This window comes from Pyxicephalus adspersus, chromosome 8 (genome assembly GCF_032062135.1).
Source record: "Pyxicephalus adspersus chromosome 8, UCB_Pads_2.0, whole genome shotgun sequence".
NCBI classification, from domain to species: Eukaryota; Metazoa; Chordata; class Amphibia; order Anura; family Pyxicephalidae; genus Pyxicephalus; species Pyxicephalus adspersus.
In genome coordinates this window covers 47,235,454-47,260,761 of record NC_092865.1, presented here as the reverse complement: position 1 = coordinate 47,260,761, position 25,308 = coordinate 47,235,454, and the positions used below count along the sequence as shown (strand labels likewise).

General features: G+C 40.7%; 1 protein-coding gene across 1 annotated transcript in view; it reads right to left on the bottom strand.

The window, feature by feature from the left end:
* Nucleotides 1–25,308, bottom strand: part of GRM7 (glutamate metabotropic receptor 7) — a 244,462-nt gene that overhangs the window by 146,858 nt on the left and 72,296 nt on the right. The window contains 1 exon segment of the mRNA XM_072420457.1: nucleotides 5,970–6,186. Within this exon segment, the coding sequence (XP_072276558.1) occupies nucleotides 5,970–6,186 (217 nt within the window).

Sequence of the window (25,308 nt, the reverse complement as noted above, 5' to 3'; positions counted from 1 at the left end):
GCTGCACATTATTGCCTATTATAGGATAACCAGGGATTATTTTAATGAAAGCTGCATGTTCAAACAATTGTAATCGAGTTTTGAAATGAGCTTTAAATCTACTTTGACTTTTTTGCTCTTACAGATTCCAGTACAAGCAACCTTCAATAATGCACAGATATAAGCCATGACATTTTCATTATTTTTTAATTTAAAGCAGAATTAAACTGCCAATCAACATGGAAGCTTTGGGGCCCTTAGGACTTTGAGCCATAATCTGTAAGTATGTAGAACATATTGCATAATATGGCAGACTTACCTTGCAATGTCATATACTACCCTCCAGTTTTGGAGCTTCTCCTGGTCATTCTCTGGGTTTGGAATCTTGGACCGATTCCTGCGTCTGACAGAATGTATTGACATTGACAGCTCAGAACTTGGAGGCTCATCTGGGATAAATGCTCATTGCACTCTAAAACCCGATATCTTTAGTCTTTCTCTCGTCCTAAATAACCAGCACCGGAACCTCTTCTATTTTATGCTAGCAGAATAAAATTTTATTTCAGCACCACGCTGTGCAGACAGAGTCTTCCTCTCGCTTTTTTCTAAAGATGCTGTCAACAAACGTTCTCATGTAATATTGCTAAAAGCAATCTCTTCACTTTGCTCATTTGCATCGCATTGAATTATTTCTCTGGAAGCTCTGCTGAGAATATTCAGACATTTAAATTCTGGTAAAGGAGCTGATAATCCAATGACCCTGCTATAGTCAAATCAACCCGCAATTGGTCCAATTTGGCTGAAAATTAATTAATCTACCAGACTGCTATTTATTTATTTGTTGGGCCTGATTTAATAAAGCTCTCCAAGACTGGAAAAATAAATTATCATGGGAGAATATTGGTGATTCAGCAAACCTTGAATGGATTTCTTTGGCAAATGTTTTTAGTCCTGGACCAGATCCATTACATGTTTGCTGGATTGACCAAGTTCACCTATGATAGTCTATCTTCTCCAGTCGTGGAGAGCTGTAAAACATAATTCCCATTGAGAGAGATATATTATAATGCTGCAAACTCCATGCAGATTCTACGTTTGTTTGAAATCAAATCCACTACCAAGCAGGCAAGAGGGCTAATCACTCACTTACTATGATATTTGTATAGGTGACACATAGAGGCTACAGAGCAATCATTCTTCACTGTTCTGATTCACCAGATCACAATGGGAATAATTTACTTCAGGTGTTTAGGCTTTTCACTTAGCTAAATGATTTATTACTCTGCAGAGGAAGGAGGTAAAGCATTGTTGATTTCAGCCATCCAATCGTGCACATTGTTTTACTTTTTCTTGTACGTGATTAGGAGATTCTGTGCATTTTCATCACATTCACTTTGCATGGAGATAATCTAATTTGCTAACCAAGCAGCCTAAAGTTCTTTGGTAAATTGACTTCAATATATTACCATATTCGTACTAAAAAAAATGAATGGGTGGTGAGCTTGATTGATGATAATACCATATTCAGAGACTGTATTTTAACAAATTTTTTTGCAATTTTTCCAAGCATTTTGTGAAAATGAAATTCCCAATTTCCCCATCGCTACTACTATTGAGATGCCAATGAAGAATCTTCTGCATCCTACATACTTCTGGGTGTGCCCAATGTATACTCTCCTGATTTGCTATGGTTCCATCTGCTACATCACTAAAGGACATGTAACAGATCCGAATAAAGTGATAAAAAAAACTTCCATACAGGTGTATACTGATAAGTTTACCTATCACAGGACAGGTGTTTTTTTTAGAATATTATTAAAAAAGTTACTTCTCATTGTTCTAACTGCTGTAATCAGCACACAATGCAACCCGACTCCATGCCTCTTGCAGCTTTTGGCACTGCATTATTCAGTAGGTCCATAACTGCTTCATGTCATGGAATTGCAGCTAAGTAATGCCGGAGCATGACGTGAGCCCACACAGGGGGACTGGGGGTGAACAGTGAAAGCAAAAACGATAAAACGAGTCCTTCTCCAAGTGATCTGCCTGTAAAGTAAGGTTAATCGGGAAATCAGCCAGCAGCTGTCCACACAATGGATGGTGATGGAGTCCCTGCAGCTCTGACTGGCCCCTAACGGAGAGAGAACAATGAGACCATCAAACTTACAAGTGTCATTTGAACAGTTTTACTACCCACAAGGTCAGCAGCCTGAGCTCTGAAGGGCCATAAACTAATGTTCTCTCGATTGATGAATAATAACCGCTAACAAGCTCTCGGATGATGGATTGTAAATGGGACTTTCTATTATAGCTCCTCTGGGACCTGCCAAGAAGGACATAGTACAGGTGAAAAATGGCGTGGCCCTGGAGGGGCAGCATGCCACTGCCACTTTCTAAATCTTAGGAATCGTATATTGTGGGAACATGGTAAGAAAGAATGACTTTCTTAATCTTCCTAATTTACCTTATTACCTTTATAAACATTCGATCAGACAGATGTTCTGATGATTTCCCAAAAATATTCTTATGGTTATTAAATCCTATTAAAGTCCAGGTCATTCACCTTCAACAGTTTCATCTGTTTACTTTGTTCCACCTGTGACTGGCAATCCATAACTGTGAGTTGACAGTAGGTAGTTACAGGATTGGGAAGATTCAGAGAGAATGACAATGTGAGCAATGGATTAAAGGTCAATTCCAAGAGATAAAAATAAGCCACAGGCAGCTTACATCCCTCTCCTTAAAGTGGAACTAAAGAGGATGGTGAATGGAGAGCTTTTGCTTTAAATGGCTACTATGCACAACGTACTTGCAGATTTGGCACACACCTTCCATTTTTTAGTTTCCTGCAGCAATAACAGGTCCTTTCAAGCCACTATCTTTAGAATTGATTCTTCCAGGTCCATCGTGCTCCTCATTGTCCATTGGGTGGCCACTGATGATGTAACTCCTGTGCATGAGAGTTTGCATGTCTCTTCTGCCAAACCTTCTTGGGACTTTTTTCCACAGGGTCCTTAGAACTCAAAGAGCATCCTGTAAAGCAGCAGGCTATAGATTTATCTTTACTTTACTGCCACTTTGCTTCTCCCTGACTTTTCTTACTACAGTTTGGGTTAATTGAATACATATTACTTCCACTGCAGGCTGTAGTCCATCCTGTCAGCTCTTATGTTCTGTAGTCACTTACAAGTTGATGGAGGAACCACAATGTGCAGCAGAGAAGATTTACAATTCTGATCTAGAATTGAGTACTGTACTTTCCACAAAAGGGGGAGGCAAAAAACCTGTTGATTAGACTTTGGGTGGAAATTGGGGTTGCCTAAACAGGTGGGTAATGAGCGCCACAGAGTGTCCCCGCTTTAAGCCACAATAGTGACCACTAGACAGCAAAGGCCACCAACTGCCAGTTCTAAGTATCCCTTATTGCCGAGGACCACATTAGCCTTTATTATACCACTGGGCATGTCAATTCTAGGTGTAGGTTCATTTTGAGAGGCTATAATTTGTAGGTGCCAGATGAGTTTTTTTCAGGTAAATTCCTATTTGCACTTGGCTAATTTAATGGTGCATTTTGCAAATGGCACAACTTTGAATTTAGGATATTTGTGCAAACCATTTCAGTCAAGGTAGAGCTTTATAGAGTTGATGCAGCTCAGCCATTTTCTGTGGTGCTGGTCATATAGATATCAGTGATGTCTGGTAAAGCAATCAGTGTGTCATATGATGTCAACAGTTGCTGGTTTCAATGGACACCTGTTGTCCTGCACATTCAACATACAACAGTGGCTATGAAATTGTCTAAAGATGAAAGGGAGTGTTTATAAATAACAATTTGTATTAGGGGAATGTAAAGTATATATATATATATATATATATATATATATATATGTTGGAGGTAGCAAAGAGTTAGCAACCGGTAGATATCTGACACACCCAGAAGTCTATTGGGTGCTGTCATTGCCCATTGGACTGGCAAGCATTCATTTTTCCTAGGATGCTTTTTATTGTATTTATTTTGTATATAATTTTGCTTTATCACCATGGCCATAATGCATAGAAACCTGAAAGACTAACGACCCCCCACATTGCTGAACCCTTCGCTGCGTTCCGCAGTTCTTTAAAAATCATCCTTCAAGTTCCTTTGCAGAATTCCATCCCTCATACAGACCCTGGGCCATCGTTTTTCCCAGCTCTTTCTTGCATCCCCCTACAAATCCGACTTTATAATTGGCCAGAGTGGCGTCTCTCCAGCGCAGATGAGTGTTCTGGGGCCCTGCAGCACTACTAAAAGGTAAAGCTCAGTCGGGCTTGATATGGTCTCTTATCCTCAGTCATAGAATCAATACAGGCAAGACAAGACTAAGGTTGGAGCTTGCCTTCTCTCTCTCTCTCCCAACAAGCCCGGCCATATCCCAGTCCTCCTGTCTGAAATGCCGGATTGAAGGTGGGTGTCTGGCTGTTTGAAGTCTGAGCAACCAGAGGCTCATCCACAGCTTTGCTCCGGGCAGAAAGCACAGGACTGTTACATTATTAACGAGAGAGAGAGGAGAAAGACGGTCAGATGGTGGAGATGCAAGAAGAAGGCCATGCAGACAAAATCATTAAACATGCCGTGTTTTCTCCAGCTGTACAGGCAATGGATCCAGAGTGCTGAAACTAAGACATACCGCCATGGCTTTAGGCCTCTGATTCTTAAAGGTGTGCTTAGCTTAAAGCATCAGTTAGAAAGCAAATACTATTCATAAATGATATCCCATATCAGCCATATTTAAAGTTGAACTCCAGGCAAGCTGCTAAATACACAGAAAAATGCATACACTGTAGCAGTGGTATCTGCCAAAGTATTTGTATTACTGTTCAACCAGTCCTCAAGTTAACACAGCTCTATCACACAGCATAGCTTTATCTGTCAGGATAGGTGACCGGATACATCTTTGCTGCAGTTCTAATACCCGTAGGGTCATGTTATTCCCTCTGCCTGTGACTGGAAAGTAAAAAGGCTTACATCATTGTGGGTGATTTTATTTGTATCTAGACTTTCATTACGGAGCAAAAAGAAAAAGAGAATAATTATGGCTTTTCAGAAAAAAAAGACAAAGTGAGAACTGTAGAAAGGGGCTGAACTGAGTCACAAATTGGTGAACAGAGCCACTACTGCACAGGCACCAGGATCCACAGGACTTAACATCCAGTCCAAAAAGGAGAGGCTGGGAGAAAATTAAATAAAAAAGCAGGGCACGGGTAATAGACATTTCTTAGCATGAACAATTACAATGAGAAACATATCTGATGCTAGATCCATGTTAAATGATCTGGGGCCCAGGGCCCATTACCAGCCTGTACTGCACTGTGCACAGGGTCCCCCCACCCATGCTTTGGATGATCATTATTTTGTGTCAATAAATAAAAGGTCCCCCTCTGTGTGCCTTGGTGAAAAATGTGATATGAACTCCAAAATCTTACATTTCACCTAGGAACAAGAGTTGAGGGAAGGAGGAAACCCTTAGAAGGGGATTTAATTTTGCTTTCCTTTCACTTCCTGTTATGTCCTTAGAACAAAAAGTGAACAGGAAGCTGAATGATTGGACCCAAACTGCACAAAATAGCCTGGTTAATTGTGGCCTCTGTCCCCATTGAAGAGATTCACCATGAACATGGACCAGTAAACCAATGCACAAAAAAGTTCTTTGATCCTGTTGAAGTCTTTCCTATACCCATTGTCTGCTGTTGGCAAAGTGAAGGGAAGACATGGGCACCATTGCTTGCCATGTACTACTGTACTGCAATCACAGGAATGGGATACCCCTATCCTATATTTGCAGTACAGCAGAACATGGCATCGTCCAGGCAAGTAAGAGATCTCCGAGTACCAGTGTGCCCAATAAATGGTAACTTTGGCTTTCTAAAACGGAACACATCTGACCTGGAGGATATACATCTGCATTCAAGGTACACTACATTTACAAGTCCAGAATCTGCTCTGCACCTACCTTCTTCCCGGGAGATTTGCATGAAGGACTCAACTCCCTTCTCTCCGTAGCTTCCCTCTGATGCTAGGGTGGAGACGTAGTTCCATCCCATGGCCTTCACGATGTCCACCATAGCCTGGGCCTGGAAGGAGTCCGGTGGGACCACTCTGGAGAAGAAATCATATCGACGGTCATCGCTCAACTCGGGGGCAGTGGAGCCATAACTGATCTGTGGGATCTGCAAGAAGAAGAAGAAAAGGGTAAATCACTCATTGTTAGTAGATATGGGAAAACATGCTTGGTTTCAGTTGGCAAAGGGTTCAATTAAAGTTTCTGAAATTTGATGTTTGGGTAAACCCCAATGTGGTCTGTAATAAATAAATAAAAAGATCAAATGTTCAAATTTCCCTTCTGCGTGGATGCTCCTAGGCTATTTACTCTTACAATCAAATGACATTCTTTTACAGGAGAACATTTTACCTGCAAGCAACAGTTTCTTTGCATCATCAGCCACTTCCCGCCTACTTACATTTCAATAATGGCTGCATGGCAATTCTCAGATTGCCATTTCTAGTCATTGACAACTGATTGTAGTTTAATAGGTGGTAAATGTGGAACTTACTGGGATTCCTCTTAATGTTGGAATAGGAGGTGGGGGATGGTTTCGCTTGTTTAGGTGTTATAAAGAATGGTGTTCTGTCCAGGTTTTCCACATTTGTTTTCCGCCATACTTTCTAAGGGTGTTTTTGCCATTCTCTGGATCAATTATGTAACTATTTATATATGGTTTTATCTGGGATAAGCCACCAACAGTTCGAACACATTGGTGATTGACTGTTCAATTACAAGGGCCACTGACAGTTTGAGTACAGAGGCTGCTAACTGTTCAGTACAGGGGCCAGTGACTGCTTAAGTACAGAAGCCACTGATTGTTTGTTAAAGGGGCTGCTTGAGTACAGGAGCCAGTGACTTTTTGGATACAGGGGTCACTGACTGTTAAAATACATTAGCCATTGTCTTTTCGGGTACTTGGCTCACTGAATCCCTGAGTACAGAGGCCATTGACTGTCCAGTACAGGGGCCACTTACTAATTACAGGGACCACTGGCTAAGTACAGAGACCACTGGTTGCTCAAGTACAGGTGTCACCAGCTGTTTGAGTTCAGGGGCCATCATCTGTTCGGTACAGGGTCCACTGACTGTTTTGAGTACAGCTCCACCAACGTACCAGTATAAAGGCCACTGACTGTTTTTTACAAGTACCATTGACAGTTTAAGTACAGGGGCCACTGAATGTTCGGGTACAGGGGCCACTGACTTTTCCACTACAGAAATTACTGATTGCCTGACAGGAGCCACTGACTGTTTGGGTTCAGGGGCCACCAGCTGTTCAGTATAAGGGCCACTGATTGAGTACAGAGGACACTGACTGCTTGAGTCACTGAGAGGCCACTAATTGTTCAGGTACAGGGGCCACCAACTGTTCTAATCAAGTTGATAGAAATAAAACTGTCTGAGCGAATCATGTCTACCAGCCCTGTCTTCTGCGTTTGTCTGGGGCACGGTGCACCTTCTCTGCAACATTTTAGCAGCACAAATTACCTTTATGGAAGAATTCCATCCTCTCCGTCTCCCTCTAATGTTTTATATTACTTTTTTTTAGGGAGGGAGTTGAGGCATTTTATGCCGCTGCCGCTTCACATAATGAGAAAAGTGTTACCATTACCTCTTGATGCCTCTTCTCAAACCTCAGAATTATGCAGCCTGTGACACCGTACTTACTTAGTGGCTGATAATTAATGCTAATATCTCGCTATATGCTGCCCTCAACCACTCGCTGCTGATCTTCTTCAACCTCCTAAAATTAAACCCATTCAGTGCCAAGGCAGCCTGAAACTGCCTCGGATCCTGAACAGTGGGAATGGGTTGATGAGACATTTGGCTGTCACTTTGGATGAGGAGACATCCAAATGCTGACATTTCTATGCATGGAGAGTGCAGACACAACATCCAACTCTATGTTCCATTAAAAATTAAAATTCTGTTGAGTTACTTCATCCTCCACCCGATAACAATTTTTCATATATCACCAAAGTGATGTCGGAGTCATGGCGGAGGCTGCAGAATTGTTGTGTAATAGATCGTTACAGCAGAACTAAACCTACAAATAAAAATTTGCAAGCGGGCAGAATCTTTATTGCGGATGGGACAGGCGATGTCTCTTGTGCAATAAAACAAGCTTATCTATCTGTTTGAATCTTCGGCGCAGGATGCTGGGATTTGGGTATCTCAGGCTTCTCTGGGACTGGAGCAACTTAATAAACTCCTCCAGGGGCATGCAAAGAAGTGGTGTTGTCCCAGCTTGGCCAATCAAGACTGCTGAAGATCCCACAACTAGAGAAGGAGAGGAAGATAATGGTGGTGCCCATGATGAGCAAGGACAGTAATGATCTTTGATTTTACAAGAGATGGAATATTGTGCCTAGGTTCTGTTCTTGAAGGGTTCAACGGACATACTTAGTAATTAGGTGAATGTTCTATGAAGTTGAGCTTTACATTAGATAAAAGTTCTATGAAGTTTGACTGATTTGTTTTTACATGTTGGACCCCATTGAAATCCATGGGAGATAAACATTTGAAGGGTCAAATGTTGTCAGACTAATGTTCTTAAAGAACATCACCCCGAAGAAGCATGGTGGTGGCAGGATCATGCTTTTGGGTTGCTTTTTCTTCAGCTAAAACTGGGGCTTTGGCCAAGGTGGGGAGCATTATGAACAGTTCTATATATCAATCACTTATGACCTAAAACCTTCAGATATTGGATAGAAAGCTGAAGATGCAGAAGAAATTTACTCTTCAACATGACAAAACAAAGGCTTCACCAGAAGATGAAACAATAAAAGTTTTGGAATAGCCCAGCCAGAACCCAGACCTAAATTCAATAGAAAAACTGTGGGGTGATATGAAGAAGGCAGCACACAAGAGAAGCCCTTGCAGCATGGAAGAGTGGGCAAATATCACCCGGTCAAGATGAGCCATGCTGATGGACTCGGACCCAAGAAGACTGAATGCTGGAAATTAATCAAAAGTATTAGTTTTGGGGTGTGCACACTTTTGCAACAGGTGTGTCATACGTTTTGTATTTTTTATATTTTCTCCACTAATAGATTTTTTTTTTTTCATTTGCATTGTGCAGCTTATAGGCTGCATACCCTGCATTGCAGAAGGTCCAAATCATCTCATTACACCTATGATATCATCACTCTGGGTCTGGGACAAGGAATTATTCTTCTGCCATGGAACACGGAAATAAAATAAGTTTCCTTCCTGTACCAGGCGCATATGAGAAAGCTCTATAAACACACCTGCATTCATAATGCTTCTCCATCGCTTTCTATGATGCATTATTATTGCGTCTGAATGTGTTTACCCGCATCTACATATTGTGTTGTATTATAGGATTTCGATTGGCCCTTCCTGAGTCTCAGCATAATAAAATGCAGCCAAACACACTTCAGCTGCAGAATAAACACTTTTAAAGTGTGTCTCTGATAGATATTTATTGTTCTTCTATGGTAATGCCTAACTAAAGCAAGCAAATGACTAAATCAAAAACCAAAAAAAAAAGGGCAATGCAATACAAAGTAAAAACCACACGCATGTACTTAGTCACAGATATAAAAATAATTCAGGGAAGTTATTTAACCCTGCTGGGAATATAAGGAACACTCAATGCAGACATAAATGACTCAAATATTGCAACAAAATAAAATAAATATCATAAATATAAATAAAAAATATAAAATAGGGAAAATAAAAAATAAGAAAAAAATAAAAACAGAAAAAAGTAAAAAGTAAAATATTAAATAATAAAAAAAAATTATAAAATAATTAATATATAACTGATCATGACCCAGTAGGAGACACTTGCAGTCCCTGTACAGCAAAGCTTGGTCTGGGGGAGAAGCTGCACAAGGAGCCAATCTGTTTGCATGTTTCAATGCATAAAACATGCTGATAGAAAGAGAAAGCAAAATGACAAAGAACCTAGTTCTATGCTGTATCCCTTTTCACTGTTCGTGACAGTCTGTGCAGCTTGGAACACTGTGGACACCTAATAAGTACCAAATACGTAGTATGTAAGTACTACAGGCAACAGCTCTAAACTGAAGGAGTGTTTTGCAGCAAAAATTTCCTTTTTATTTTATTTTTTTTTTGTGTGTTTTGTTTTTGTACTGTCACCTTGTCACCTGGCAGAGACTAAAATCAGTCCTGCCATAGCTCAGCCATTACCCGCCGATGTCACTGATCATGATGCTGGTGAAGGTTAATTATGTGAATGGTGCAGGAGCAATTGCATGTTATAGGTTACTGCAAGAGATCAGCAGCACTAAAATGCAACAAAGATTGAAAAAAAAAGTTTTACCAAGAATAAACAATGATATCTAATATCCAATGCTAGCAAACTAAATGCTATCTATTTAGGGTTCACACCCCAATGCTTGCATATGCCTACACCACCCTTATAATAATCTGTTGTCATAGAACAGAATACAAAGCATTCTGCATTTTTTTTTCTTCCATATGAATGGAGAATCACCTACAAGTCAGCATTAGAATTTATTCCCCACACCAGCCACTGAATGAGTCATTTTATGGAGTCACAGACCGGGTTTTCTACAGGAGAGAATGGGGATGCTCAGCCCGGGTCGCAGCTTCATCACTACACAGCTGCAGCAAAGGTTCCACCCCCAACCTCAGTCACTGAGTGCCCCAGATATATCGGCTGCACATCTGTTCAGGCTCCCAGTGCCCCAGTGGGAATCTTCCTGTAACGGGCTTGTTGAGTTTAGCTTATGAATGAAATCAGAGAAGGCTGACGTCTGAGGATTCGGTGGATTTTAATGCACGTTTGGAGATTTGCGACAGTAATCCTCGTCTCATGAAATGCGACAGGGCCTGAGTTATGTGCAGCTAGTATGTGGATAATGCGGGCTGTTTCTTATACAAAGCAAGGCAAAAAAAGAGTTACTCAAGTACAATGGTCAAGCCTTGAGCTGAGGGGACCCCTCTCCATTTCATTTTAAGGGTGCACAAACAAAAAGCTGGAATCTCACCGCCAGCCCCCCCACTTTACAGCCCCCTGTGACATCTCTGCTCTAACAGGGGGTATTATAAAAATGTACTATGTAGCTGCACCATCCCCTTGCATTGATGTTTGCCCTACCTTAGTAGTTGAAACCAAAAAAACAAAAAAAACTTTTTTTGTTGCAGGTCCTAGAAGGCACCCATCTTACCCTTTATACAACCTGGTGCGGGAGACTACCATTCACTTGACATTATTGCTCCCAGCCACACTGCATTGTCGCTGGAACAATATCAGCCCCTTGCAATCCTCCCCACACTACAAAACACCCAAGGGTCAACACCTTAGAGAATACCCCCGGCCTCGCTTCACTCCACTGAGCACACAGTCATGTAGGCCTTCCGCCTACACTACTTACCCCCTCTACCATACTAACACAAGGTAATTCTTTCCCGTACAAGGCTATAGGAAAGTAAATGGCTCTCAAAGCAGGTAAATGCAGCCAACAAGGTTTGGGCTTCAGAAGCATTGGAAACTGATGCCACTGACTCGAGCCAATCAAGTGTTTTTAAAACCTTCTTTTTTGTTATGTTTCTGGAAATACATACAAGAAAATCACTCCATGTTCCTTCTTGCTGACGTGTTTGGCCCCATCCAGGGGCAGAATCAAAGAATCAATGGCAAGGGAACAGATATATACACCAAATGAAGGAAATACATTTGTAAAGTCTTGGATACAAAAATAGCTGCAATTCTATTTTAATATAGTTGTACATGAATTAAATGCTTCCCAGGGCTACTTAATGTGAAACGCGTCAGAATGGAGGGTTTTTTTCTCTTCCTCTACTTACAATAAAATGCAATAAAGCAGTTTTAAACATCACCTGATGAACTGGCTACTTTGTACATTGTAGTGATTAAGAATGATGGGAGTGAATGTGGAGAAATTGATTTTGATGCAAAATTAGGGATGCGGACAAATCATAGATCTACTGTCGGGATCAACTGGTGATGAAATGATGTCAACTAGGGACTAGGTCACATGATATCTGCTGGTTATTTTTATTCTCTGGTCACCTGTGACAATGATTTCCTATATTTCTTCTCACAAGGACAGGAAATCGTCCCAGCAGGGTCACAGACACCAGCAAAAACCAGACTTTTCCCAAATCTATCCAAAATGGGGAAAAATATATAAAAAATGCATCCATTAGGTTATGGATTACTTTATGTTATTGACTGGAAATTCTCTACAATTTCCATTTTTACATATTTTGACAGGTTTGTAGCTCATGCAATGGAAACATCAAATGTAAACCTAATGCAGACAAATACAGTCAGATGTGCCAGTAACTCAGGATTGTCTGCAGCCAAATCGCCATTGATTTAAGCTATTCCAGTGTCATTGGGGTTAAGAGCGAACAAAGAATTCATCCAGAATGTTTAGAGCCTATAAAGTCCCAGCAGGAGATGATTATGACTCTACAGGTGTCCTCTGACTCCAGTCTAACTGCTAATGTTCCCTGCGCCCTCTTACAAATTGCCTTTTTGCCTTTCGGACGCGTTTTCAAGAGATCTGCGAGGAACAGTGTCCTTTGCATGGCTCTGTCGAGGGAGCCATATTTCTTCATCAGTGTGAGACTGAGAAACGGAGAGAAACAGCAGAAATAGGAGATAGATAGGTCGCCAGGTGCCACCATTCAGCCGGCTACAGAACAGATCTGGTATCACCGGTAGCAGAATTTTTATATAATCTCAGAAAATCTTTCTTTCAGCCAACATAGTTATCAGCAGCTCAGTGCAACTTAGAAAGAGAATATTTTAGTGTTTACATCAGTGTTTCCCAGCCAGGGTTCCTCCAGAGGTTTCTGGAGGTTCATTGAGCAATGAGCAATTTATGGCTCCCAGGTCAGATTAAGTGACATTCTGTAAGAGTGACATTCATCCCAATGGCCAGCAATGCAAGAGGAATTATTTCTACTGACCACCACACTAATATACTGTGAGCTATTTATATAGTAATGTAGCCCAGTCCTGCATCTAATTCAGGGAAAAGAAGCTGGAAAGCCAAGGAAGTGATCATTTGGTCTCTGAGCACCACTTTATTGGGTGTATTATGCCATTAGTAACATATGTTGCTTCCAAGGGTTTGGTGGGCCTTGAATGGCTTCTGTGAGTCATGGAGGCTTCTTACCACTATCTATTATACCACAATATACAAAGACAATTTAGACAATTATACTTTTCCAACCTTAGGGGTAACATTTTGGTGAAGACCCTTTTCTCCTTCACTATGACTGTGCCCCAATATGAAAAGTCAGCTATGTAAAGACCTCTGGTTTGACCAGTTAGGCGTAAAGAAACTGCCCTGAACTCAATGTCCTAATGGACACATTTTGGATGAATTGGAATAGTGATTGTGAGCCAGGTCTTCCCATCCAGCATTAAGACCTGACTTGACAAATAGGCACAAAGACACCCTCCAAAATTTTGCGGAAAGGCTTCCCAGAAGAGTGGAAACTGTTCTGGCCACAAAGGAGGCCAGTTGCCCAGTTGGGATCAAGTCCATAATAATGGTCAGAGAGGGATCAAGTCCAAAAAATAATGGTCACGGAGGGGTCAACTCCAAATGAATGGTCATGGAGGTCAACTCTCTATTATTGGTCATCGGGGAAGGTGCAACTCTAAATTATTCACCATTGCTTTCAGAATGGGATGTCCAACAAGCTTCAATAGATGCAATGGTGAGGTGACAACAAACATTTGAGCATACTCTGAATATTAAGATCTCTTTCATGTGTGCATTGAAATGTAATGTAAAGAAATCTAACCTATAGCTTCTGCTTAATTAGTCTTATTTAGAAATTTCAGCAGGAAGTCAACATTGAAACAATATACAACTCTTTAATTAGACCAGTGCCCTTTATTGAGGAGGAGAACCATCATCTCCCATCAGTCATTATTATACTGTAAGTGAGTGTTTGCTCTGCATGAGATATAACAAGTTAGAAGCTGTCAATCAAATCCTCCCACTGAATGGATCAGTAGAGTTGCAGATCCCAGCGCACAGCTGCAGGAGCCTGCGGCTTTGTGACAGCCACCCCTGAGGATATTTAATCTAAACAACCCTCACAAACCGCAAACACGGAAAGCCCTCAGCTTCCAGCTGGTGCCAACAGGGCACGTTTAACTCAGCTGACACCTGATGCCAGTCTCAGAATGCTGATCCATGCCGACCTGCCTGTTCATTAGAGAGATTAGCGCAGCCTCCCAGGTGGATACGACACTGCATCACCAAATTACCGTGTCCTTTATAATCCTGCACAACTGAGATCCGATCCACTGATTTACAGCCAGTGGCTCCTGGCCTATGTGTGACAACGCTAAACCTTTTAAAATGGCCTTTGAGGCCTAAATATGAAAAAATCCACATTTTGTATGATTTCTGTGCAAGCAGAGGAGACGGAGTGTGAAATTGCAACAGATATCTGATATGTCTAATTCTTCAGGTGGTTATTTCCAAGAGATGTTGCAATCAAAATTCAAATCTTTGGATTCTGAGGTTCAAAAAGCTTGTGCATGTTTGGCTTGATGTGGTCACAGCTTTTTGTTTCAGGCACTGTGGAAGGGGACACCGCCCTAGGGAGGTGACATTTCAACACCATTTGTGCCCAAGACTGCAAAAGCACCCTATATGATAAGATGAGCATCAACCAACTAGGTTAACTAGGTTACCAGTCAGCATTGAATGTTGCCAACAATGGGTCCCTGTACAGAACTTACTTGGGGAGGCTACACTAACTTGGGGCCTCTGTATGGGCCACTGTTGGCTAAGAATGGTCTGGTGCTGTTGTGCAATAACACCTCCTATGCCTACCCCTGTTACCAGTGGTTAGGTCTATGGTCAGAGGTTTGGGGGGTGAGTTTAAAGGTTACAATGATGATTATTGCATATCCAACCCAACAAATAATCTCATATATGCTGCATGCAATTTCTGGCATGTGGCAGCTGCATTAGGTAAAGGGACACAGATGGTATAAAAATCCAATGGTTCTATCAATCCCCTACTATAATCAAGTGAAGATGGCTTTAGATATTCCCCTGGCGATTCTGGATGACAATGCACACTGCTCCATAGTATCCACATAGGGAGCCATGATTGTCAGTCAGGCTGGACATTATACATGTCTGCCTTTATTCATCTCCATTGCATGTGCACAATCAGTGCAAACCTTTCCTGACTGCTGCCTGCATGTCATTGTGCCATTCCCAAACCATTAATGTTCCAGAGGAAGGCAATAAAAACTTTTCCATGCCGGTCTTCTTTTTCTTCCTTTTCCTCTCTTTTGTCTTTTTTTGTGATCAGGCTTAATTTTTCATGTCTACATTGTACAACCCCCTCTGGAGTCCTCAAGGCCCCATTTTCTTTTCCTGAAAGTTAATCATGGAATGCAGCCCGCAGATCCTGCTGGAGTGTGAAGCCCTGCCGCCTTTCCGCAGAAGGCTCGCTGCTGTTACAAATGCTCTGTAGCCTCTTATTTGATTATCTCAAGTTAGTTTTAAAGGCATTCCCGTCCCAGCAAATAAAGGCTGATTGCAGCCTCTTACTCAAGCAAGCCGGATTCCTAGAAGCGGCCATTAAGCTAAATCAGTCAGATGGAGCAGGTAGATTGGATGCAGCTTATTAGACAGCAAAGGAGAGAAAGGGGGTGCGCATTCGCTGTATAATAATCACACTCGGGCTTATATAAAGTGGACCTATGCATCAGCTACTGTATATGGTCATGACAAATCCATACCTACATGGTCATGTCATGAGGAACACTTCTAGGTACTTATAACCTCTTACAGAGATTATAGTACTCCCCCAACAATGCTCAATCTTCATTTCTCTCCATGAGGACCACCTAATCTGGTTACTTATTCCAGGTGAGTGATTTTAAAGCATGGTGGCAAAATGATTTCCACTGCAGCTGGAAAAATTGGCCCTTGAAGGTGGTCAAGAATCCATTTTCTTTTTGCTTGGTGGTCCTCAGTAGACTATTAGCTGGCCAGGCTCACTGTGAAATTCTGATAATAGTGCTGAATGTTTTTGAAATTGCTCCAATGCACCCCATATGCCCAACAACCCATCCTTGTTGCAGCCTTACAATTGTCCATCTTAATTTCACCCTGCTCCATGTCACTCTCTTCCGTGTCATTCTATAATAAAAAAGACCATTAAAAAGATTTTGTATGTGGGCAGTTACTGTCTTCTAAATGTTTCATTAAGAGCAAAGAGCGATGTCTTTATTTTATGGTTGCTTTGACCTTACTGTACAAGCTGCGTTCAGCTCTGATCCCTTTATTGCAACTACTAATGTGGGTCATAAAAAGAAAATATTGACTTTTCAGCCCTAAAGTGTGAACACAGATGAAGTGATAGTTACATGTTAGGATAAGAGTTCCCGAATCAGAATCATATCAGGATTGCTGGAATGTAATGGCTGAATACAATGGAGGTGGGTAGGGTAAATAAATCCAATGGGGAATAGTCTTCATCGGCTTTTCTTGACCTTTTTAACATGGGGAACGCTCAAAATAACTTTCAAGTCTTCAGGGAACAAGTTATTATATCATATATATATATATATGATATAATATATTGAGATATATTATTATATCTCCTTATTTCATAGACCGGCCTTGTATTTGTTTTTACAATCCTTCCATACCACCTACAACTTTGTGCAGATATGGGATGCCCCGGTTGCATACCACTGTGTGCTCCATGGCACAGAAAGGATTAAGAATGCAACCAGGTCCCCAGAGGGGATCAGTGTCTCCTCATCTGACTGATAATTCACCATCAGGTGCTTCTCCCTCATTGTACCTGACTGTAAGAGGCGCGAACATGACAGCCGATTATTCGTTTGGGGACTGCTGAGACGGAGCGCAGTTTTCTGCTCTCAGGACAGATGTAATTGATGACGATATGTAAAATACTGCGTCTAAATAGCTGATGATCTGGGGAAGGAATGGACAGAATGTTCTACTGCCGGCAGCTGGGAGAGGAGAGTGATAAGGAGCGTTATGTTTATTGAATTTCACCAATTACATTGTTATATATGTTCCTATCAGATTGGACATGTCATATCTATATGGTTTTATGCTAATCTAATATGGCTGGTTTATGATTCTGAACACGTTGTATGATTTGATGCATGGCTTTGTTTATTTACAATATTTTACAGGTGCTTGTATAAACCCATCAATTCTGATTTCTGGATTTATTTGGCCAATCAACCGCTATCCACCATGATGTGTTCATCAAGTTTGCATTTAAATTGGAACAACTACACGGAAAAATTTAAATTGATGTGAATGATGCAGTCTGTGTGTAGATTAACACAGTGGCTTTTGTTCCGCCACCCCACTTTATTACATGTTGATCCTGCCAATAGACCTCTAAGTTTTCCACTTTATTTACTAGGGGACAACACTGTAGTGAAATCCCACAAAAGCCTTGCCTCATATGGACAGATTAGCCTCTAAAGAACAGTTCTGACTTTAGGTTAGTGTCTGGATTAAAAGCCAAATTTAAGCAATATTTTTAAAGTAGTTACAATAACATATGTTTTCTCACTGTTTACAGTGCATTTTTAGTGAATTTTAATGCCCCGCCTACTCCCTCTCCCCTATCCTGCAATATTTTTCTTTGGGAAGAATGATATGTTCTACTTGGTGTGACATCAGGAACCCTCATCAGAGCCATTTCTGGATGCAGGGGCTCTTAATGCAATATTGCATATGTCCCCATGCCACCAATCCTCAAGTCACGCTGATATCACAGATAAAGTCCCCTCTCTTGGACCCCAAGATGACCCCACCACTGGACAACTAATACGAAGTAACCATGCCAAAGCAGTGACATAGACATCCAAAGAAGGACTTTGCTTCTTGTAAGCAGCAGATGAGAAAAGACCATGTGACCATGGATTTAGGTGGCATTCAGATGGGAAAGAAAGAAGTACATAAAGGAAATAATTTCGGAAGATCATACACACCACTCCCTAATGTTAGCCACAGCAATGAGATACAACCATCATAATGCAAATAATATTTTTAACCCAATGTGCACAAGTCTAGTTCTAATCTATACGGACAAAAGTATGACGAGCCCCCTAAATGATGAAGTTTTGTGATTCTAGTGAAGAATCAATGCTACAACATTAATATTTTAGCTAATTATATGCATGTGGCCTTGTAGTCACAGTTTGGTGAAAATCCTTTTCTGTTCCACCATGGATGTACCCTGTGTACTGCACAGAGCCCTGACCTCAACCCTACTAAACACCTTTGAGAATAATTGGAATGGTGAGTTGTTCTTCTTCATCCAACGTCATAACCTGACCTCAGAAATGGGGGTAAAAACCTGCAGACACCCTCCAAAATCTTACAAAAAGAAGAGTGTTATAAAAGAATCTTTCAAGAAGAGTGGAGGATGTTGTTGCAAAGGAGAGCAACTCCATATTACTGGCCATGGTATTGGAATGGGATGTCCAATAAGCTCAAAGCCCATGAAGATGTTACCATTACCCTAAAGTATGAGTTCTACTTCCTACGATGTACAGTTGCCCCTACATAGTTCCCATTTTCTGTGGCTTGTCTCAGGGTCCAAATATGGTCCAGTAATAAAAATTTTAACAATAATAATAATAATACAGAGACTATGTTACATCAGAGGGCTCTTTATGGTGTTCCTGGCTTTGCTCAGCTTTGTGTGATTTGTATCTATGCTCGAGTCGGTCACGTCACTTCCGTTTTGAACACGTAAAGTCACCAGTTGCCATGACAATGTACCTCTAAAGGTTCATTTGTAGCAGTTACACTAAAGAAGCAGTGAGGTAGCAATGACGCCTACTGCACATGTTTTGTCTGCTGCTTCTATTAGACGAGGATTTGTAACAACAAAAGCATAAGTATTAGTAATGAAGCACTTAGTATTATTGGGTTGGTCTACTAAAACACCGTTTCATCTATAGATGCATCATCAGACCTAAAGGAACTTGTTGGGGGGCCTATTAATTTAAATAGTCTGCTCTTCTTGTTTTATTTCTCTGCCACTTAATTTCACAGCCACAAATCCCTCGACACTCATTGCAATCTTCATAATATAAAGCATCAAGCAGTGAGAGTGGCACCCAACTGGAAAGGCCACCATGGGTATGCAGGCTTGGGAACCAAAGCAAAGACATTCCAGCAGCACAGTCCATGGGAGATAAAAAGGGCAGCTTAACTCTCAAACATCTGCTAAACACTGAAATATCACTGGACTGGCTGGCCCTTTTAAAGCAACTTATTTATAAAAAAAATTGCAAAAAGGCCCTATGCAAGTGTTGAATGCACCTCAAGACACAGACAACAAGTGAGTATATTTCCTCCACGCTCTATACAAAAAAATTGGCTATTAATGCACAACAAACATTTAGGACATGTTAGGCCTAATGGTGGAAAACCAGCGTTTAGGAAACCAAGTCGCCCACTGGCGTTAGGCACCCAGCAGCGTTAACATGTGGTAACAGGTAGGCTTTTCCATTTAATTGCAAATGCTTGTGCAGGCTTCTGCTAGTAGAGTGGTGTGTGTGCATTTTTTAACTCAAAGAAACATACAAACACTTAAAAAAACTTGTATAATCAGCATCAAGTGGTTCCAATTCCAGTCTATGGGGATGGCTGGAAATATGTGCCATCAACCACCTTAAAAAAAAGGTTAAAAACATTATTTTGTATGTAACCATTTTTTGCATGCCTTAAGATACATATGGAACCGGCCAGATTAGTTGCATGGATCTTCAAATAAGTATAAGGTGTTAAAATGGCAAGCATACATTTATCAAAGGATTTCTACATTTCCTTCGCTGTGCAGCACTATGTCAGATTCACTTTGTGCTCCCCCATAACATAGTAGCTCGGTCCAGTCAGCTCTTGTTTGGATAAGAACAGACAATAAAGACTAAAAGGCCAACTGCTAGATCCCAAGATTCTATCATCTTGACAAAGTGTCTAGTTGCTTTTATCCACAAGGATGACAGGAGGGTCCAGTGGGCCGCCAATTGGTTTGCCGTTAGTGCCTAGTTTCATTTCCCCAAACTCGTCTTTCTCCGCATCACCTAGGCACCTAGCAGTGGAAGTCGGAGTTCTTCCCACAGCATTATTCAATATACATTTCATTTTACAGCAATAAAGACTTGTGACAATCATTCAGGCTCCTGTAAACTGGATTTTATTGCAGAAAAATTCAGAGCCAACAGCAGAAGAATTATGTATGTCCTTATCTAACCAAAGCAGGAAACAAATTTAATAAACAAAAAGCAGCTTTGAAGACGGGTCCAGGAGGCCAAATCCATCTGTGAGATTTCATCTCAGGTCTGGAAAATCTTTGTGTTAGCGGCTGCTCAACAGAACGGGTCTTTCATGGGGGGAGCCGGAGGGAAGGTGTGCAAGATAGGGGGGTTCTACCTCTCTCTCTCTCTACTTCAAAAGGGAGCTTAATATAAACAAATTCACTGTTGTTGGCTTTATTCCCACTCAGATGTATGCAAAGAAATATACACTAACCTGGAAAACATCATCATGGAATAGGAATGCAGACATACAGCAGACGTTCTTTGGCTCCTCTATCTATGCGGGCCTCAAAGAAGAACCAAGGCAGTAGACAACTTTGTTTACCGTGCAGTGAGCTGATATGGAAATATCAGAAAAACCTTAGAAAAAGTATCCATCCCTACTGCCTCAACTCTATCAAGCCTACTGAAGCAACAGATGATTGATCTAGGTGATCTGACTGGCTCGGTGTTAAATGGAAAAAGAAGTCATTTGGACTCCTTTAGCTGTTTTCTTGCTCACGTCTTATAGAAATAGACACCCTACCCTCACTCATTGGGTTGAAACAAAATGTTGGCTATTGCCATCATTATCCCCAACATTCAGATTAAGAGCACTTCTACCACTATAAAGTCATTGCCATATTAAGGAGCATCAATACTTTATCCACTTTCCAAATTAACTGTAAAAGTTGACATTCCAATAATTTTTTTTCTGCACACATAAATTCCAGACATGGCACAATATAACCGAGTATAATGTTTTGGAAAAACTAAACCTTTGGTCATTAGAAAGCCACCTTGAGCTCAAGTCAATAGTAAAAATGCCATCTGTTTGCTACAGCCAGTAACCACATTTACCTGCCACCTGCCATGACCTTCTGCCTGTTCATCACCCCCATCTGCTTTCTGCTAATATTACTTCTATTATACTGACTATGTCTGTCTGCCACCTGCCCAGACCTCCAGTCTATTTATTGGTCCAGTCTGCTTGCCAATGGCCTGGACCTTGCGTCATCTTTTTGCGCATTTCTCTCAGGGCTACCCTGCTTTCCAAGTCTACCTTTCAGGGCAGTTTTGAGTTGTGTCCTGTGCATGCTTTTGTTAACACATTCGTCCACTTTAAAGAGTCTAATACAATTCCTTTACTCAATCACTACATCCCAGGCAGATTTCCCATATCCACCAAACCATGTCAATCTCAGCCCTCACCCTTTCATTTGAGGGTGACTGGTCTCTTGTAATTGAAAGCAAAGATGGTCTTGCATTACAGCAACCTTGGGATGAGATTGTGATCCAGAACGAAGGGTAAAGTAATGAAATGTTAGAGCAAAGCAAGAATACTGTGCAATCCCATGTTGAAAGCAATAGGACAGAAAAACCCCTTTGCAGCATATATGGACTTTCTATAATATAGGTTTTTTTATACTTTTTTCAACGACAGAAAATCTATAATCAAATGCACGTAGTAAATCCACGGCTGCTTTGTTTATTACACATCCAGTATATTCACAAGACTTCCACCCACAAAGTTTGAACTTGTGTTCCCACCACGGGAGATCGACAGTAAAGCGCCCAGCCTGGGAAAGCTACTCATTTCTCTATATCTGGGTTATTAACATCATTTTGGCATTTAATCAGAAATCTGCCAGTCTGCCGTGGCTCATACACACAAGCTGGTGTTCTGCCAATTCATATCTATATGCCAGGGTCATGTACGGCCATTACTCAAACTACAGCGTTGGTTGTACAGCGCTGCATCGAACTGTTTATTAACCCCTTCAGCCTTTGACAGATTCTCATTATTGAACCATGCTTTGTATCCAACAACATTGACAAAATTATTATTGTTACTAATTAGGGGACACGCTGGGCTTTATATTCTGACATGTTCTCTTTATTGTGATAAGCTGCAGTGGCAATGAGGCAACAGGCGTCCAGGGTTTCCAAGTCTTAAAGTGGAAGTCTAGCTAATTTTTTTGAACATTAGAGTCAAATGTCAAATAATTCCTGTATTACTGCAATTGGGAAATTTCCCCTAACTTTCTGTTGTGTCTCTGAGACAAGAAATGAAGGTCCACTGTTAATTGGGGACCAAAAAACCTGACATGTCCTGACCCTTTACTATTTTTCTTTCTATTTCTAATTCCCATTATTTTTGTCCAGTTTAAGTATATCCACCAAATGTTTGTTGTTGCACTCTAGCACTCAAGCGGTTCCAATTTTATAATGCAATTACAACTGCAATGTTTGACAATAGCCCTGACCAAGGAGTTTCTGGTCCTAGAAATGTGTTGGAACTTTCCGGCACCCATTAAACACTCCATCAGCTCTTCTTGGCATTCTATCTCTCTGTCTTCTAGGAGCTTCTATCACCTAATGGCCCCTTCCGTAATGATCTTTGGTCATTTTTACCAGTTCACTAGTATTTTTTGATGGAAGTTTATTTCTCATACTGCAATGGCCACGAGCATTAGTGTCCCAATGTCAGCATATAAAAAAATTGGAGTGTTATTTTCAGCACCTGTTGAAAGCCATCAACAACAATAGGTGATATTTCCACATTATTCATTCTGCCCAGTTATCAAGACTGTATTAAAGGCTTTTTTTTCCAATTGCGGCTTTCAGGCCTGGCGAAAGAAAAGGCTGGGATACATTTCATCTAGCCGGCACAGTGCTGCCTGTCAGAATCCGTGAGGTGGAAACCTTTCTGAAACACTTGGTAGAAGATTGATAGAAAGCTTCGGCAAAAAAGCTAGAATGGCGGAGGAGATTATTCCGGCCCGCGTGGCTTCTTTGTTATATTATTGTGCTGTTAATTCACCTTTTTACATGCAGCTGAGGAGTCTGAATTGGTTTAAGGAAAACCCCTACTGACTGTGATTTTTTTTTTCTGTTGTGAAGAACAATTTATGTCTGCATGAATATTTTTTTTTTTCAAATTAGATTTGTACTTTTTGCCCTTTTTCTAATGCATTTTAATGGAAAGTGGCAAAATGGTAAACTTTTGGGATTGATGGTTGGGGTCACCTTCTAAACTTGGTCTGGGTAAGGACCTTGAATTGATAGTTGTCTTAGAAAGAGAATAGTCTGTAGTACCATCCTAATATTTTTCAGACTACACTAATATTCTTATAAAGGTATCTCTAAGCAAAAGCTATGTTTTTTCTTAGTTTTAGATAGATCAGGGCAGAGTTAGAACTTCTGCTTAATTTTGTCTTCACCACTCTATTAATAAGAAAGAGAGGGGAATTCCAAAAATGTTGAGTTGCTTACAGATTATAAAGTGATTACAAAGTCATCTTTAAGCACCAGTCATTGACTTTGCAAAAACTGGAATAACGCCATCACTCTACTGCAGGTAGGAGGGAGCATTGTCTTAGTTTCTTCTCTACTAGTGATGACTTACCTGTACATTATTACTTACTTAATACTTACTTACTTAACACTCCCCTATTCATTCCTGAGGATGGGGCTGCAATCATGGAAGAAACAGATATCCACAGAACTATGGCACTATCCATGGGAATGAATATGGTGAGAGGTATGCATGTAGAGTGAGCACAACCTGGCTCAAGGTTTCAATAATCACTTTTGCTTGAGCTCATATGTGTATAGTCAAGGCAATTCCAGCAAAAAAATCTAAAAGACATCTGCAGTGCTGACGTGCACACAGACTGCTGGCAATATAGCGAGGCCCTGGCACTGTTGCCCACTCCGACTGAGCCCCACCTGGCATACAACAGCTGACATCATGACCTGGTGGTATCTGTTGGCAATGAAATCCACAATGACTCAACATCCATATCCTGAGCTGTGACAAAGTGGCTCCCGGCTGTTTGACAGCTCTAATATACACCTGGTGATACCCAGATTGCCATGGAGAGAGAATATTGGATTTACTTCGTCTTTAAATATCTGTTGGAATTTGTCCTAAATATATCTTCAACTCTACAACCATATGGAAATTCCAATTATTTATATCATGCCGCTTAACAATATGTCAGTTTTAAAACGGAAACAAAACAACGCCTAAACGTTAATTGCCATTCTAATGTGTGAATCACTTTGCAACCAAAATAAGGCATTAAAAAAGAATCTGTAGTTAAAATGTCAATTTTTTTACAGTGCTTTGTTATTTTTGTATATATTATATATTTTTATAATTTCGTGTTTTCGAAGCAGCTGGAAAGTGTACAGACGTTTCATTCATTCAAAAACACAGAGGATATAAATATTTTCTTTTTCTTTCATTTCCCTTTACTTTTCCATTTCCTTTCCATTTCATTTTCCTTTCCCATTCCATTTCCCTTTTCCTTTCCATTTTCTTTCCATACCCTTCCCTTTATCTTTATCTTTCCTTTGCAGTTTCCTTCTCCTTTCCCTTTTTCTTTGCTTTTCCCTTCCATTCTCTTTGCCATTCTTTTCCTCTTCTCTTTCCTTTCCCTTTCCCTGTTCCTTTCCCTTTAATCTATTTTACCTGTTTCCATTCCCTTTTCCCTTCCTTTCTCTTTCCATTTCTTCCTTTTCTTTTCCTTTTTCCCTTTACCCTTCCATTTCCCTTTCCTTTTCCTTCTTCTTTCTTTTATTTTTCCGTTTTCTTTTCCCTTTCCCCTTCCTTTCTGTTTCTTTTCCTTTTCCTTTTCTTTTTTCTCTTTTCTTTTATTTCCCTTTCATTTAATTTTCTTTCCTTACATTTTTCCTTTGCCTTTCATTTCTTTTTTCGTCCCCCTTTCATTTATCTTTCCCATTTCCTTTCCCCTTCCCTTTCATTTCCTTTCCCTTTTTTCTTTCTCTTTCCCTTTCATTTCAATTTCCAAATTATTTTTCCTTTTCCTCCCACTTTCTCTTTCCTTTCCCATTTTCTTTGTTTCCCTTTTCTTTCCTTTCCGTTCCCTTTCCCCCTTC